At 40.3% G+C, this 14,139-nt stretch overlaps 1 protein-coding gene across 1 annotated transcript in view; it reads right to left on the minus strand.

Annotated features, from left to right (window-relative positions):
- Positions 1-3,260: 3,260 nt before the first annotated feature.
- Positions 3,261-14,139, minus strand: part of Pou6f2 (POU class 6 homeobox 2) — a 341,728-nt gene continuing 330,849 nt past the window's right edge. Inside the window, exons 6-7 of the mRNA XM_076573605.1 lie at positions 5,859-5,999; positions 3,261-3,314 (exon numbers count right to left, since the gene is read on the minus strand). Of these exons, the coding sequence (XP_076429720.1) occupies positions 3,261-3,314; positions 5,859-5,999 (195 nt within the window). The remainder of the gene's footprint in view (positions 3,315-5,858; positions 6,000-14,139) is intronic.

A 14,139-nucleotide genomic window follows, 5' to 3' on the forward strand; every position in this document is an offset into this window, starting at 1 on the left:
TTAGGGAAACAGTGCTGAAATGAGGCAATAAAGCTCTTAACTGGGCTCCGAGGGCAGATTTGCTACGCTAGGAGAAGGATTGGGGTGGCTGATTGTTATTTTATCTTTATCACCGAGGAGAAGCCAGGGCGGAGCTCTTAGAATGCTACTAATCCCGTGAAAATACATTTCCTGGTCTTCAGACAGAGAGAAATAAAAAAAAATGTTTTACTAAAAAATGATAGTTGAAATACAGTTCATTCAATGGGATTTAATTATTACATCTTAAAAACTTCCCTCATGACATGCGCAAATGGGAAAATAAACTTTTAGTCATTCCTGTTCTATTTATGAGAAAACATGTAGACACCAACTTTGAATTTTCAACAAAACATGTTTGATCCTTATTTATATAAAATCTCTAAATAGATTCTATTGTTTTTGTATATTTTTTTAAAAAGTAGTGTTTTATGCATTTTGTTTTTTAAAATTAATATTTTGTGTCAAAAACATAAAATTTGTAGAGAAAAGTCACAGTTTTCTATCAGTTACCACCCTGGGATGGAGAGGAAGGTATTATTATTATTATTATTATTATTATTATTATTTTTGGTCTGGACTGTTTTCTTTTGAAAATAAATAAGAGAACTGAGGTTGGTAGGAAAATGGAGATGTGTGTATGATGCTTTGGAAAAGTTCTTTTTGTATACACTTGGCCTGCTTCACTGTACTACATCGAGCTCCCCAGATTCTCCATTGCTGGCTTGCTTGTGTCTCGTGGGCCCTGGAGGAGCTTTATTCACAATCAGAGCCACACACTATTTCTTCTTTTCCCGCAGGATTGGAAAACTGTTTTTACAGATATGTGCAGTTATGGCTTTAAACGAAACTAATAAGACCCCAGAGAGAAGCAGGAGACAATTATCAAATTAATTATCTCTCAATCTTGTCATTGAGATTAGTATTTATTATAACTTCATCTCAGGTCCTCTTACAGTGAGTTTATCTTAGAGTCTTGTCGTTCCATTTAAATTATGTGCTAATATTCACTTCAACAACCTCTATAGGGTCAGTTGCTGGGTTTTGATCTCAAAAGAAATAACTGTAACTTATTAAATGTGTCATTTCTCATTTACTGTTGGAAAAGAGCCCCAGAAAAGTTATATAATCTTTACGAGGCCACTCTATTAATAAATAGGAATGTTTGTGTTTCAATAAAAACTTGAGATTCCTATTTGCTGTTGCCCTGGAGATGTTATTTGGTTCATGACTGTAATTCAGAGGACCTTTTATGGAGTGCATCTCTTCAGTTGCCCCTCTTTGGAGAGCTGAACTGTTGGGGAACTTTCTGCCGGAGTCTAAAGTGCATGGTCAGAGGTCCTATTGCCTCCTCTACCTACCATTGGGTTTAAAATGAAACTGAGGGTCACTCTCCATGCCTCGAACTACAGCCTTCCACTCATGGTCATTAGGAGGCAGTCTTCAGATCATGTCTTCACAGTAGCTCTTGTTTTATCGAGCCAGCTTTTCCCCTGTCCTTCAGTTGTATAAAACTTGCGTATTTCTGAATAGGCTGTGTGGGTGTGTGTCTTTACCCTTTTCTGTTCTTTTTAAAAATTGATGGGAAAAAGATCCTCACGTGTGGTGACATAAACCTGTCATCTCAGCACTTGGGAGACTGGGGCAGGGGTAACCCTGTTTTTTAAAAAAGTAAGTTTGTTTAGCTGCTTTTGTGTTTTCTAAGCTTGGCTCTTTAAAGTACAAAGGTGGGTGTCTGAGTTCACCTGCTACCACCTATGGAAGCTTCCTACCTCAGTGGTGGAGGACTTGATTTCATCAGGAAACAGTCATGAGCTTCAGTTAAAATGTAAAATGCTTTCCTTAACCCCAGGATAAAATAAAATTTCATTTGCTTTTACTTTTCTGTAGTAATGCCAATAAGGAGATATTGCCAGGGACACAAGGGAAGCAGTTTCGTAGCTGAACAAATTGACGGTAAATCTACTTGCCAATTCCTCAAAACACTATTAGGAGCACACATGGGCACATTCACTCTCCGCCCTCTGGCGCACTGTTCTGAGAAAGGTTGAGATGCCCTAAGATGACTGAACAACCCACTACTGAGATTCACACATTCTCAAAACCTTCATCTGTGCACCAAAGGAAAATGTTCACTTTGATTCACGCTCATCTTGATTAGCATTTACTGACTGGTGGCTCTGAGATATGACTGTGGGATTGACCCCATTCTAAGCACTTTAATCCAGGGAAATGATGTCAATATTCTCAGTATTCTCCCCATTTTTCGGAAAAGAAATCATGGCACAAAGAGAATAAAGAGATCAGAATGGCAGCCTGGCTGCAGATCCCTTTCTGTCTGCCTACATAGCATACTACTGCCTCTGGCTGCATATCCAAACAATACCATGAACCATGATGATGATAATGATGATGATGATGATGATAACTGTAGCACTGTTTATTGATCTTAGTTGTGTCCTTAAACTCTTAGGAGGTATTTTCATGACACAATCTCATTTAATCTTCATAACCTATGGATTTAGGGTGTGTGTGAGTGTGTGTGTGTGTGTGTGTGTGTGTGTGTGTGTGTGTGTGTGTGTGTGTATAGAAGCCAGAGGCCAGCCTTGGATATCATTCTTTAGGAGCTGTCTACTTGCTTTTTGAGGCAAGCTATCTCACTGGGATGCAGGGGCCACTGATTAGGCTAGGCTGGCCAGCGGGCAAGCCAGGGATCCTTAGGTCTCCATTTCTCTTGTGCCGGGATTAGAAGGTTGTACTGTCATGCCCAGATTGAATGTGTATCCTTGAGGGCAAACTCAGGTCCTTGAGCTGGCATGGCCAGCACTTTACTGCCGAGCCATCTTCGTAGTCCAGGGTTTGCTCAGATTTTATTGAGTAGTTAGGAAGACTGAGGCTCAAAGGGCTCAGGGAACTTGTTCAGACTGTATTTGGAATGAAATCCTTCACCTTACTACTTACTCTTTTTCTTCTTGCATGAGTCTCTGATCCAGGAAGAAAGAGACCTCTAATGTTCTCAGCAGTGCTGCAGTCAATGTCCATGGCTGACTACTAGTTACCAGGGGACACTGACTACCTTCTCGTCTTGCAGTGTCTGTTAAATTATTAACTCTAGTGACTACTGTCTGCCCTTTCAATTAATAGTTATGAGAGGGTGAAGTGAGAAAAGTATGAAAATGGAGGAAAATTTTCTCTGTATTTGTCATGACTAGAGGCTGGGGGGAGCAAAACAGCAGAAAAGCTCATTCTTCAACATATCCAGATGTCGCATCTGTGTCTTTACTGGGATCTAGTTTCTGGAAAACACAGATTTCAAGGCAGGCAAGTCAAATAGCAAGAGCCAGATGATGAGATTTCTGGCTGTTGTGACCAGAAGACCAAGAGTCTGAAGGAGACTCAGGCACAGAACAGAGGCTGATTGAGCAGCCATGAGTGTGGCCTGCAGCAGATGACTCCTTGAAGGATAAGGGTAGGTATGGGTAAGCTAAGTCTCTGTCAGACACTCAGAAAACCAGAGAGAATTGGTACATAACACCATCCCTGGTAGGCCTGAATGCTCATTTAGGTCTCTTAAATGTTTATAGGATGCAGAAAGAATCTCAAGGAGTGAGGACAAGGATAGACATTTGGATGACAATACCCTTGCTTGATGGTTCTATGTGGAAAGAATCTTCCCATTTGTCCATGTAACTATCAATAAATCCTGTTTCTTAAACCTAGGTTTACATACCAATGGCATTATTCTTTGACAAACTTCTAAATATAAAAAAGTTTCTAAGCATTCAAAGAGTGTTTTCTTCATATCTGTCTGGGAGACCTCTACAGAGACTTTAAGAAATGAAAAATAAACGAGTGTGGCAATTCTAGGTGGCAGGGTATATTAAGCAAGGCAAATTGTACTAATCTGGTTCCATATATTCATCTCTTTTGTATCAAATTAACACAAGACAAAGAAACACATCTCAGATGACTTTGCCCCCTTCTTATGATAGTAGATGTTCACCTTTGGGAATATGTTTACTATAAATACAAATAAACCGTTCTTATACAACTTGTAAATTAATAATAATAATAATAATAATGATAATAATAAATGATACTAAGATCAATTCTGATTCAGTGTCTACACTGCCCTGTGAGTATTCAACTTGGGATTCTTGTGGGCTGGGAGAGAGATTCCAGATATTAGAGTGACAGATGGGGACTCTGGCCCATAAGAAGTTACCACTGGCTAATCAGCCATCAAAGCATTTGAAAAGTAAGACATAGTAGTCCTTTACACTAAAACATTTCTCTGTGTGTGTGTGTGTGTCGGCATAACAATATATTTCTCTTGGATGGTGGAACAGAAAAATCAGAGGGAAATGTCTGTCTGGATAGATTCAGTTTTGATCTTCAACTCTTAAAATTTACATTTGGAGCTTGCTTTATTTCTGGGCATAGCTCTAGGAAGCTGCTTCCAGCACAGGCCTGAAGTCAGAATGAGTTATAGATATTAAACCCTACTTTTCCTCTACCCAGATACCCATAGCCCTTCAGAAATCTTAATATGCTTTTGAGAGCCTCAATTTAGAGCTAGCTGCATAAAATGATCCTTTGATGAAAAGGAATTGGAACAAGGGTTAAAGCAGACATTGAAAGGTTACTGTAGAGGGCACAGTGTTCATACAACCCTCCTTTAATATGTGTGGTGTGCACCTGTGATAAGATGATTCATTACATGGGGCCTCTCTTTGACAAGCTCCATCGTTCAGCCCTCGGGTCTCTGATGGGACAATCCTATACCCGCCCAGGAAATATAACAAGGTCAGCTTTTTCTTTTCCTGGGTTGTAGATAGAGATGGTTTAGTTTGTAATGCATCTTTGCTTATGCTTTATGTAAAATAAAAACCCCAAGAATTTAAGACATCGAGATTCCTTGTTTTGCAGAGCAGTTGTAGCAGGGAGTTATGTAAACACACTGCTAAGTAAAGAAATAATGCTCTCTCTGTAATCATAGATGGACACACTAGAAAACTGAAGTCACTAACCAGTGAGGCTGGACTCTGGCTTTCCATTGGAGGGCACCCTGACATCATCAGCTTCAACTCTGCTCTGTTGTTTTCTGCAGCTTTTAGGGTTACTGATCACTGAAGTTCTGTCATCTGTCACCTCGGTGAACATGACATAGACACATGAACCTAGTTGGAGAATGCGTACTCTCCTGTGATATGGGGAGGGCTTAGTGGACCTGACAGGATAGAGATAATCAACAGGCATGCAAGAGACCTCCTGAGTCCCTGAAAATCAGTTGAGAGTGCCAGGGGCTGAAGGGCGACTGGCATCTAATGCCCCCTTTCCTTTTGTTGCTGGAAAAGAACTTTGCATTAGCTCACCACACATACAGATCTGGGATTTACTTAGGTTAGTTTAGACATATCAGAGTAACCAGCAAAAGACATTAGTTTCCCCATTATATCAGATTTTTTTTTAAAGTGAAAAGTTAAAAAAAAAAAAGCAAAGAAAGGCTTTCTTTACAAAATTCAATTTTTGATTGTTTATTTTCAAGAATGTTCCAATAGAGAGAAAAAATTCTTTAACTCAGGTCATAACACTAGTCATCTCACAAAAACAAAAACAAAATCAAACCTTGACATTTTAGGGGGCAAGAAAGAAAAATCTTGCTTCTAAAATATAGAAACACTTCCCAACCCCTTTCCTGTTCTTGACATTGCCAGTAAACATTATTTATTTGCCTCAAATAGATGCAGCTACATATCACTGCCATGCAAAAGGAATTCATTTCCTTTCTGAGTTCAATCTGCCATAACAATTCGCTCTTGCTCCCATCTCCCACTCACCTGTCCTTGTGCATTAGTAACTAGTTGACCTGTGACCCCCTGAAGGCTGGAGAGGGCATTGCCAAAGGCCTGGGAACTCGCTATGGAGCCCATGGCTGCTGCAGCAGCGGCGGCCTGACTTGCTAGAGGATTATTAACCAGCTGCAAAGAAAGAAAAGATCAGGGTGAAAACCACCACGAGGCAGAGTAAACCACACAGCGACACAACACTCCCTCCAGCTTGCTCATGCAAAGAACCCCAAACCCATTGCAGGGTCCCAGTAAGCTGATTCCTTGACTGATTATAGGAGGCCAGGGACAAGACAGGGGCTGGACTTTGTCCACCAGTGCTGGCTATGCAGTGTAGTCTCAGCTGAGGGACAGCCTAGGAGAGAGTTAGCCTGAATCTGGGGGCAGATCACAGGATAAAATTCCAAGGAAATGTCAGCCTTCCGTGAAATCATCATGAGAGTGAAGCAGGGTGGGTGGAGGAAATAAATGGATGTCCACAGGATTTGTGTGTGGATTTATCGTTTCCATGTAGGAATCACAGTTTCTTCAGGGGTCATTTGGGTGAGGCACGTTTCCCACCTGAGAAGCAACCGAAATCAGCGAAAGCCCAGCTTCTGCGATCTCAGAGAGCTGGGACACTTGGGGCTCATGTTGAGGAGAGATTCAAAGTCACCGGTGAATGGTCAGGCTGACATTTGCTTCCTGCTTTACCTAATGTGTGGCCTCTTTCCTGGGACAAAGGTTTAGCAGGAAAGAATAAACGGAAGTGGGAGAGAGACCAGACAGGGAGGCGGTTATGGCTGCCAAGTTCTGTTTTTCCATGGAGACCAATTCAATATTCTTTATCCTGCCAATTTTCCACACCACAGGTTTTCAGGCCTTCTGACCATGAGGCAGAAGGGTGGCATGAACTAAAATCTGCATTTAGGTTAATGACTAGATATAAATTCAAGAAACATTTAAACTATTTTCACAGTATTGGTTTTGATACATGAATTTCATTTGTATTTATTCTAGGGTGTTATTTTTTTCCTCCATATAGTTTCTCTCAAGTACAACAATTGTGTATAATAATGCATTTTCTATCACCCGTTTCCACATCCATGAAACTCCTGCATTTTAGCAGAGACCTGCCAAGGCTAAGACCTGGTGGAAAAGAATTAAAACCATACTGAGTTCAAGTCTTGGCTCTTCTAGAGCTCCTCTCTTATTATTGTTATTTTTAAACTTTCTTTTTAGTTTTTAAACATTCTTTATTCTTCTCTGCTATCTCTGTTTTTCTCTTTTCTTTCTTTTCCTCTCAAAAGGTATTCTGTGCCTTAATTATTTTGGAAATTTGCCCAGAGTTTTATATCATCTGTTGAGGAAGGAAATAATAATCAGAGAAAATGAAAAAAAGGGGGGAATTTGACAACTTTTTGCTAATGTATATCTTTATCCTTATTATTTACTTATAACCAAGTCTCATTGACCCAACACATCGTATTAGAAAGAAAAATCCACTTTAATCTCATTACTTTATGTCTTTTGTTTTTTTCTTTCTCCTATGGGGGGAAAACACAACTTTTTTTAAGGAGAAAAAAATTCTTTTTTTGGCCTAGTGAGAACCCCTGTCACATCCAAGATTACCACCATGCGATATAACATTCAGGATATCCTTGATCTTGGTATTTTGAGTATGTCTATGAGTGACTATGGCTGAGGAATAGGAGGGGTTAAGAGAAAATGCTCCTTGTTGTAGTTTGAATGCCCACAATGAATGGTCCATTCTGTGGTCTTGGCAAAGAGCACCTGTAGCACCCGGCACAGACAGTGCACACTGGCCTTCCATTCTGAGCTCCTCTGAGAAGGTTCTGCTTGCATTGTTTTTATACATGAAGCTGAAATCATAACAAAATTCCTGGAATCACAAAGTAAACTTTGTGACTCCCAAAGAATGATGAATTTATGTGAAGTTTGGTCTTAATTTTGAAAAGACAATTTTGTCAGTTGCCTACAATTGTGGATGAAATGTTTAAGTTTGTACACAGAAAATACTGTCTTTAGAAGACAGGCAGTTATCCCTATTTAACGAAGAGCACATAATTTTCATAATTGTAAAGCACTTCTTTGATATCTTCTAGGTCAAGCAAGATATCATCTAGGAAATGATGGACTGATGAGTGTAGCACGATAATGGAGACTGAGAATTCCCTGTATCCAAGACACCAGTGTATTGTTCACCAACAGTCCTTCGTATTTGCTGTGGAATCTGATGCTTCACAAAGAACTCATTTTGAATATAAAGCAAACCAGTTACTTATAAAGACTCTGAGTCTGTGTGTTTAAGGGTTACAAATGGGTAACGGGTGTTTTAGAAGACTGCTCAACCACCACAAAGGTATGTTTTGTTTACTGACATTGTTTATTTTCTCTGTATTCTGGTCCTATGATTTCACTGCCCTTAATGATGTGTGTGTGTGTGTGTGTGTGTGTGTGTGTGTGTGTGTGTGTGTGTCTGTGTCTGTGTGTGAACACATGTGGGTGTGGGTGCTTATATGCATTGTCTTTTCGTCTTAGAGTGGAAAATGCTGACTTGGATGATTTTTTTTTTTTTTTGTTATTACTCGGTTTTGCAAAACCAACCCAGGGCCTTATATATTCTAGACAAATACTTTCTCACTGAGCTAGAAACCTCTAGCCATGGATGACTTTCTTTTTCCTGTCCAGCTATCTTCTTACTTCACATTTGTGACTGATGTCTGGCTCTAGGAAGAAGTCTGGCTGGCTATGCTCTGGAGCCAGAACACTGACACCAAGGTGGCCCTGTAGTACAAGTCAGTGTAAGAGTGACTTGGAGAGTGTTCATGGTGTATACAGCTGCACGAATACTTCTTGGCTCTTCTGTCTGTGACTTCCTGGGCAGGGCTGCACTGCTATTAAGATAAGTGGCAGGGGAGGGGGGAACGGCCATCACCCCAGGCCATGTCACTCTGTGTTGTCTACAGTCATGTCACATTAGCAGTGTTCCTATCACTATTTCTTCTAGATTGGAGACTCAGGGTAGATTTGGACAGCTGTGAGCTCATGCACAATAAATGCATATAATGAGCATGGTGACGTTCTAGGGCCATCTGGGCACTTTGAAGTGGCCGCCAAGCTTATGCCTTCATATCTTTCATTGCCATGTACCTACCAGGGAAAAGGCAGCCTGGAAAAAGTCTGACTGTATTACATGGTGTGTTTTCAACAGATCAGTTCAGGCCATGCTGATTCTAGTGTGTTCTTGTTATAAGTACAGGAGGGTTCAGAGCAAGGATTTTCAGCGAGTGAGAATTTTCACATTACATCCTGAGTACCTCAAGCTGTGGCTGTGGGATCCACGGCTGAATCCACTCACTGAAATGCTTGTTTCCTAAGACACTTCCCCTCCTAAGGTTTTATAAAATAAATTAACAAAATAGCTGTCGATAGAGCTGTGTACCACTGAAGTAGGACACCAGACCTCACCTTTCCCCTGTCCAGCCAGAGGAGAGAGTCGGGCTACAAAACCAGATGCCTCAGTAGATGTAAGAGATTCAAACTCTGGTTGCTTTTGTTTGTTTGTTTTCCTGGATAAAATGGGTGGGAAAATGATAGAACTCATAAGAGTATAACGAGAATGAAAAGAGAATATGCAGGTAAGAGCTTTAGATATGCAACTGTAGCTGACACAATTGTCCCACTTTTGTGAACATGTTCCTTTAGGTCTTTCTGCTTGTTTGCTTCTTATCTTTTTTCTTAAGCAGAGTCTTCCTCTGTAACCCAGGATGGCCTCCACCTTGAGATAACCCTGCCTCAGCCTCCCCAGCGCTGTGGTTCTAGCACGTGTCACCGTGTCTGGCCCTGTTCTTTTTAAAAGGCAGCTTAGGGAAGCTACTAGCTAACTGGCATGGTAACGAGATGGGGTGAGTTCTGTAATTTTAAAAAGGAAAGAGTAGAAGGCATGTAAAATGAAAAAATCTGTTTAGATGTGCATCACTAGAAGGATACAAAACAAAAAAGGATTTGGGACAGTTGCCCCCGATTTGCCTCACATCTCTCCTGCCAGACAGGACCTGCGCCTCTGTAGAGACAGCAGCGCTCTGATTCTGGAGGCAGGATTGATAGGTGACCAAGAAGTCAGAGAAAACATGACTTTCTTTATAGTGCATTATACTCAGACTTAGTTTATAACATTTTAAAAACTCCCTTAAAGCATTCACTTTGCAATTTAATTCCTGGTTCATGTCAAAACATTGTGAAGTAGTTTATCTTACAGTTGCTTATTAGATAGTGAAGGCATGCAATGAAAAGATTAGAGAGAAATAACACTCGCTGTTTACAATGATCTCCCTCCCTCTCCCCCCTCTCTCCCCCTCTCTCCCTCTCCCCCCCTCTTGTTTCATGTAACCCAGAATGGACTCAAATGTTCTGTGTATCCAAGGGTCACCTTGAACTCCTGATCCTCCTTGTCTGTGCCTATATTTATTTTTTTCTGTGTTCACACATCTGTGTGGTTATTGGGTGATGATCTGAGGAAAATAAATCTGTATTTCCATATCTATATGTATTGTGCATCTCTTTACTGTCCATGGATATTAGATTATGTAGAAAAAATTAATAAAGTCTTCTAAAGAGCAGCCTTCAGAGGCATCGTGTACATCATCTACAGATGTCATCATCACAGATTTTGCCACAGGACAGAGACCGCTTTTCTCTGTTTTTCTGAGAGATTGCTATCCTGCATCTTGTTAAAAGACTCATGTTTCTTGAAGTTGGATTTAAGCAGTTATAATATTTTTAAAGAAACTGTGCTGATTAAATTACAATAGTCAAATTCATTTATGTAAATAAGACAGCACAATGAGGCAGTTTAGCTATGACATGGTATCCAGTGTTTTTGCCTATATCCCAAGGGGATTTTCTGGATTCTTAAGTTCAAAACCTTCCTGGAGCATAATTGCCCATGATCTAGGGATTCTCCCTTATGAGCCATGTGGATTTAACTGTATGTGGGTTTAGGAACAGTTCTTTTTGCTACTAACTTTTCAGTTTAGAGTCTGGATGTGTGGTCCCATTTCATTTTAAATGAGGACACTGAGGAGTGTATTTATCACAAATGACTCCTCATTTAAGGTCCAGATGACTCTCACTGGCTGTTTAGAAACAGCCAGACAATATTGCAGTTTTTACTTTATTTACATACATTAAGACTTGGCTTTCCCTCTACTTATATGTGGGAAAAAGCATGTCTCTAGCTTCTTTGGCACTCTTTAACCAAATCAGTATTTCTGCTCCTCAGCTCTTATGGTGGTGAAGGGAATTCCGGTACACGCATTGGATGGGTGACTCTATTCCTCTTAATGAGCTACGTCACATGCGTTTTACTTTTCAAGACTTTCTCCCTGGTCTATGATTATTGCTGTGCTTGAGACCCTTAGAACAGTTGGAAAGCAGTTCCGAGTGTTTTCACACTGAACTGATCCTCAGCTCTCTCACTTCCTGCTGTATTACAGAGATGGCTCTGTGTTAAATGCTGTCTATTCAACATCTGTCAAACAAAGGTCTTCAATGACCTTTGGGGCTGAGGTGATGTGAAGCACTTTAATATCCTAAAAAACCACTTTGGTTCATCAACCTAAAATCACATCAATTTCTACATGCTTCTGGAATTAATTTTATTTTAATGGTAAACTGATAAGCACAGTAACTTATTATTTCTAGTACACAGTCATATTGCCTAACAGGAATTTTAGAAAGTAATGTAATTTGTCTGTTGGTAGCCTAACAACAGGTCAGGGAGAAGAGAAGCCTGGTCCTGCAGGGTTCTGGGGTGAGTGGGGCCTCAGATATGTCCTACCTCAGTATAAGGAAGCTGGGATGTCATCTTTCACACCTGACAGTCATCACTTTACAGCATTCTGTGAGTAACTGAGGGCTGGAAACCCCCAGGTGGAGTTGACCCTTGGCTCATGAATTAAAATGAATTCTGAGACTTAAGCAAGCCCTTGGAATATGACAGTTGTTAAAGCAGAGGGGTGGGAACAGCTCATGAAAACTTAGAATTCCAATTGATGTCATTGGAGATTTTGTGACGTGATAACAAATACACGGTTGGTTCTCATTCCCTTTAATTATCATAGAGCTCTTCAATCCTGGGAATTTCTGAGGGTTATGAGTAGCAAGAACAGCTGAATATTACTTATAATTCCCATTTATACCTCACCTGAGCTTATGCTTATGAGCTGACTCTGGAGGTTGAGAGACTAGTTGCCAGAAGAGCCATTGAGGTATGTTATCAGAGGTTTAGACATTTCAGCTCACCCCTGCCCTCCAGGGAGTAAAGAGGGTCTGAGAGGGTACTTAATGATTTCAAAACTTTAGTCATGCATACAGTGGGTTTTGGAGAGTTCATAGCCTGAAAGGGAGGGTATCGTGCCCCAAACCACCTAGAAACAGAAACTCTTGCACTCAGGATCCTCTGGATCTTGCCCCTGGATCATCCCTTCATCTAGTTCAGTGGTTCTCAACCTTTCTATTGCGATGATTCTTTAATATAATTCCTCATATTGTGGTGACTGCTGACCATAAAGTTATTTTGTTGCTATTTCATAACTGTAATTTTGCTACTGTTATGAATTGTAATGTAAATATCTAATATGCAGGATAGCTGAGATGAGACCCCCAAAGGGGTCACAACCCACAGGTTGAGAACCACTTATCAAGTTGTTCATTTGTATCCTTTCTAGTACTCTTCATAACCAGTAAACATATTTCTCTGTGTTCTGCGAGTTATGATACAAATTGTACAGGGAGAGGGACTAATGGGAATCTGTGAGTTGTAGCCAAAGGAAACAGAAGCTAGGACAGCTTGGGGATGCAGTTCTGACAGTTGACATACATAATATACATGTGGTGTGTGTGTGTGTGTGTGTGTGTGTGTGTGTGTGTGTGTGTGTGTGTGTTGATCTTGTGAGGTTATGCCTTTTACTTGTGAGGCCTGCACTAACTTCAGATAATTAGCCTCAGAATTGAACTAAACAGTAGGAATTATTGTTGGTGTTCACAGAATTGGAGAATTGCTTGGTGTTGAGAAAATAGCCGAATACATTACATTACAGAAATACAAGTAAATCAACAGTTGTCCTTTTAAACAGTAATGTGTATGCTATAGTTACGGAATCACATACAGCCTTTCACTTATTAATTTCAGCTTGCAAGCACTTACTTAGACCCAGTATGTTTAGAGTACTGTATGGTAATGAATGACAGACTGACATGTTCCCTATCTCATGGGGCTTATATTCAAACAGGCAAAGAAATTTGGTAGTAAAGGAAGTGAAGAAAAGACAAGCCATTCAATCATTGATTTCCATCCAATGATTAGAGGGGTGGCAGTGTATAGTTGGAGGTAGTGAGAGAAGATGGGGTGGATTCCAAGACACCTGAGCAGCTGTGATCTGTGTACCTGGACCTGTTCAGAGCTGTACAGAAATGTGACTGGCAATTCAAGGGCCAATCTAGCTTAAAGGGGAAGTAGCATAGTGCAATGATTGGGAGATTGCGTTCTGGATCTAGATTCTGAAGCTGCTCTTAAGTAGCTGTTCCTTCTGTTTCTCCAACTTTAGTAAAAGGGGAATAAATTATGGCTTCCTAAAACTGTAAAAAGACACATGCCTCAAGGCTGATGGTGGAGTCTAGTAGTAGAGCATGCTCTTGGCATGTGTGAGGTTCTGGATTCAAACCTTAGTACCACATATATGCAAAATCATGAAATAAAGCAACAAATGCCAGCCATTTATATGAAACGATTCATAAAATATACTGGAAGAGTTCCTGGCATAGAGTAGTAAGCCTCTTATAAGTCTTACTATAGTATTGGTATCCATTTTATCTGTTATAGGCATACCAATGTTTTAGGACTGAGTACCTTCACAATATCCAAGGTAGATGATTGGCCAATTTTCACATTCTAAACCATCCAAAGGTTTTACACTTTGGTAACTCTCATTGCCATTCACACATGTTATTTTCCTTGAACACTCCCTTGGAGACACTTCCTTTGATTATAGTATCCAAAGGGCACTTACTTTTTCTGGTACAGAGTCATACCAAAACCATCATAAGGGGATGACACAATGTTCAGGATTTATTTCAAAATAATCCAGATGGAAGGGTGGTTGGGCATGGAAGGGAAGACAGGCCTTGGGGAGGTGCTTGTAGACACCGAGTTGCAAACTGACATGGCTCAAAATCTGTTTTTATATGTAGCTGTATTTCCCCCATGATA

The sequence above is a fragment of the Peromyscus maniculatus genome, chromosome 5, assembly GCF_049852395.1.
Source record: "Peromyscus maniculatus bairdii isolate BWxNUB_F1_BW_parent chromosome 5, HU_Pman_BW_mat_3.1, whole genome shotgun sequence".
Lineage (NCBI taxonomy): Eukaryota > Metazoa > Chordata > Mammalia > Rodentia > Cricetidae > Peromyscus > Peromyscus maniculatus.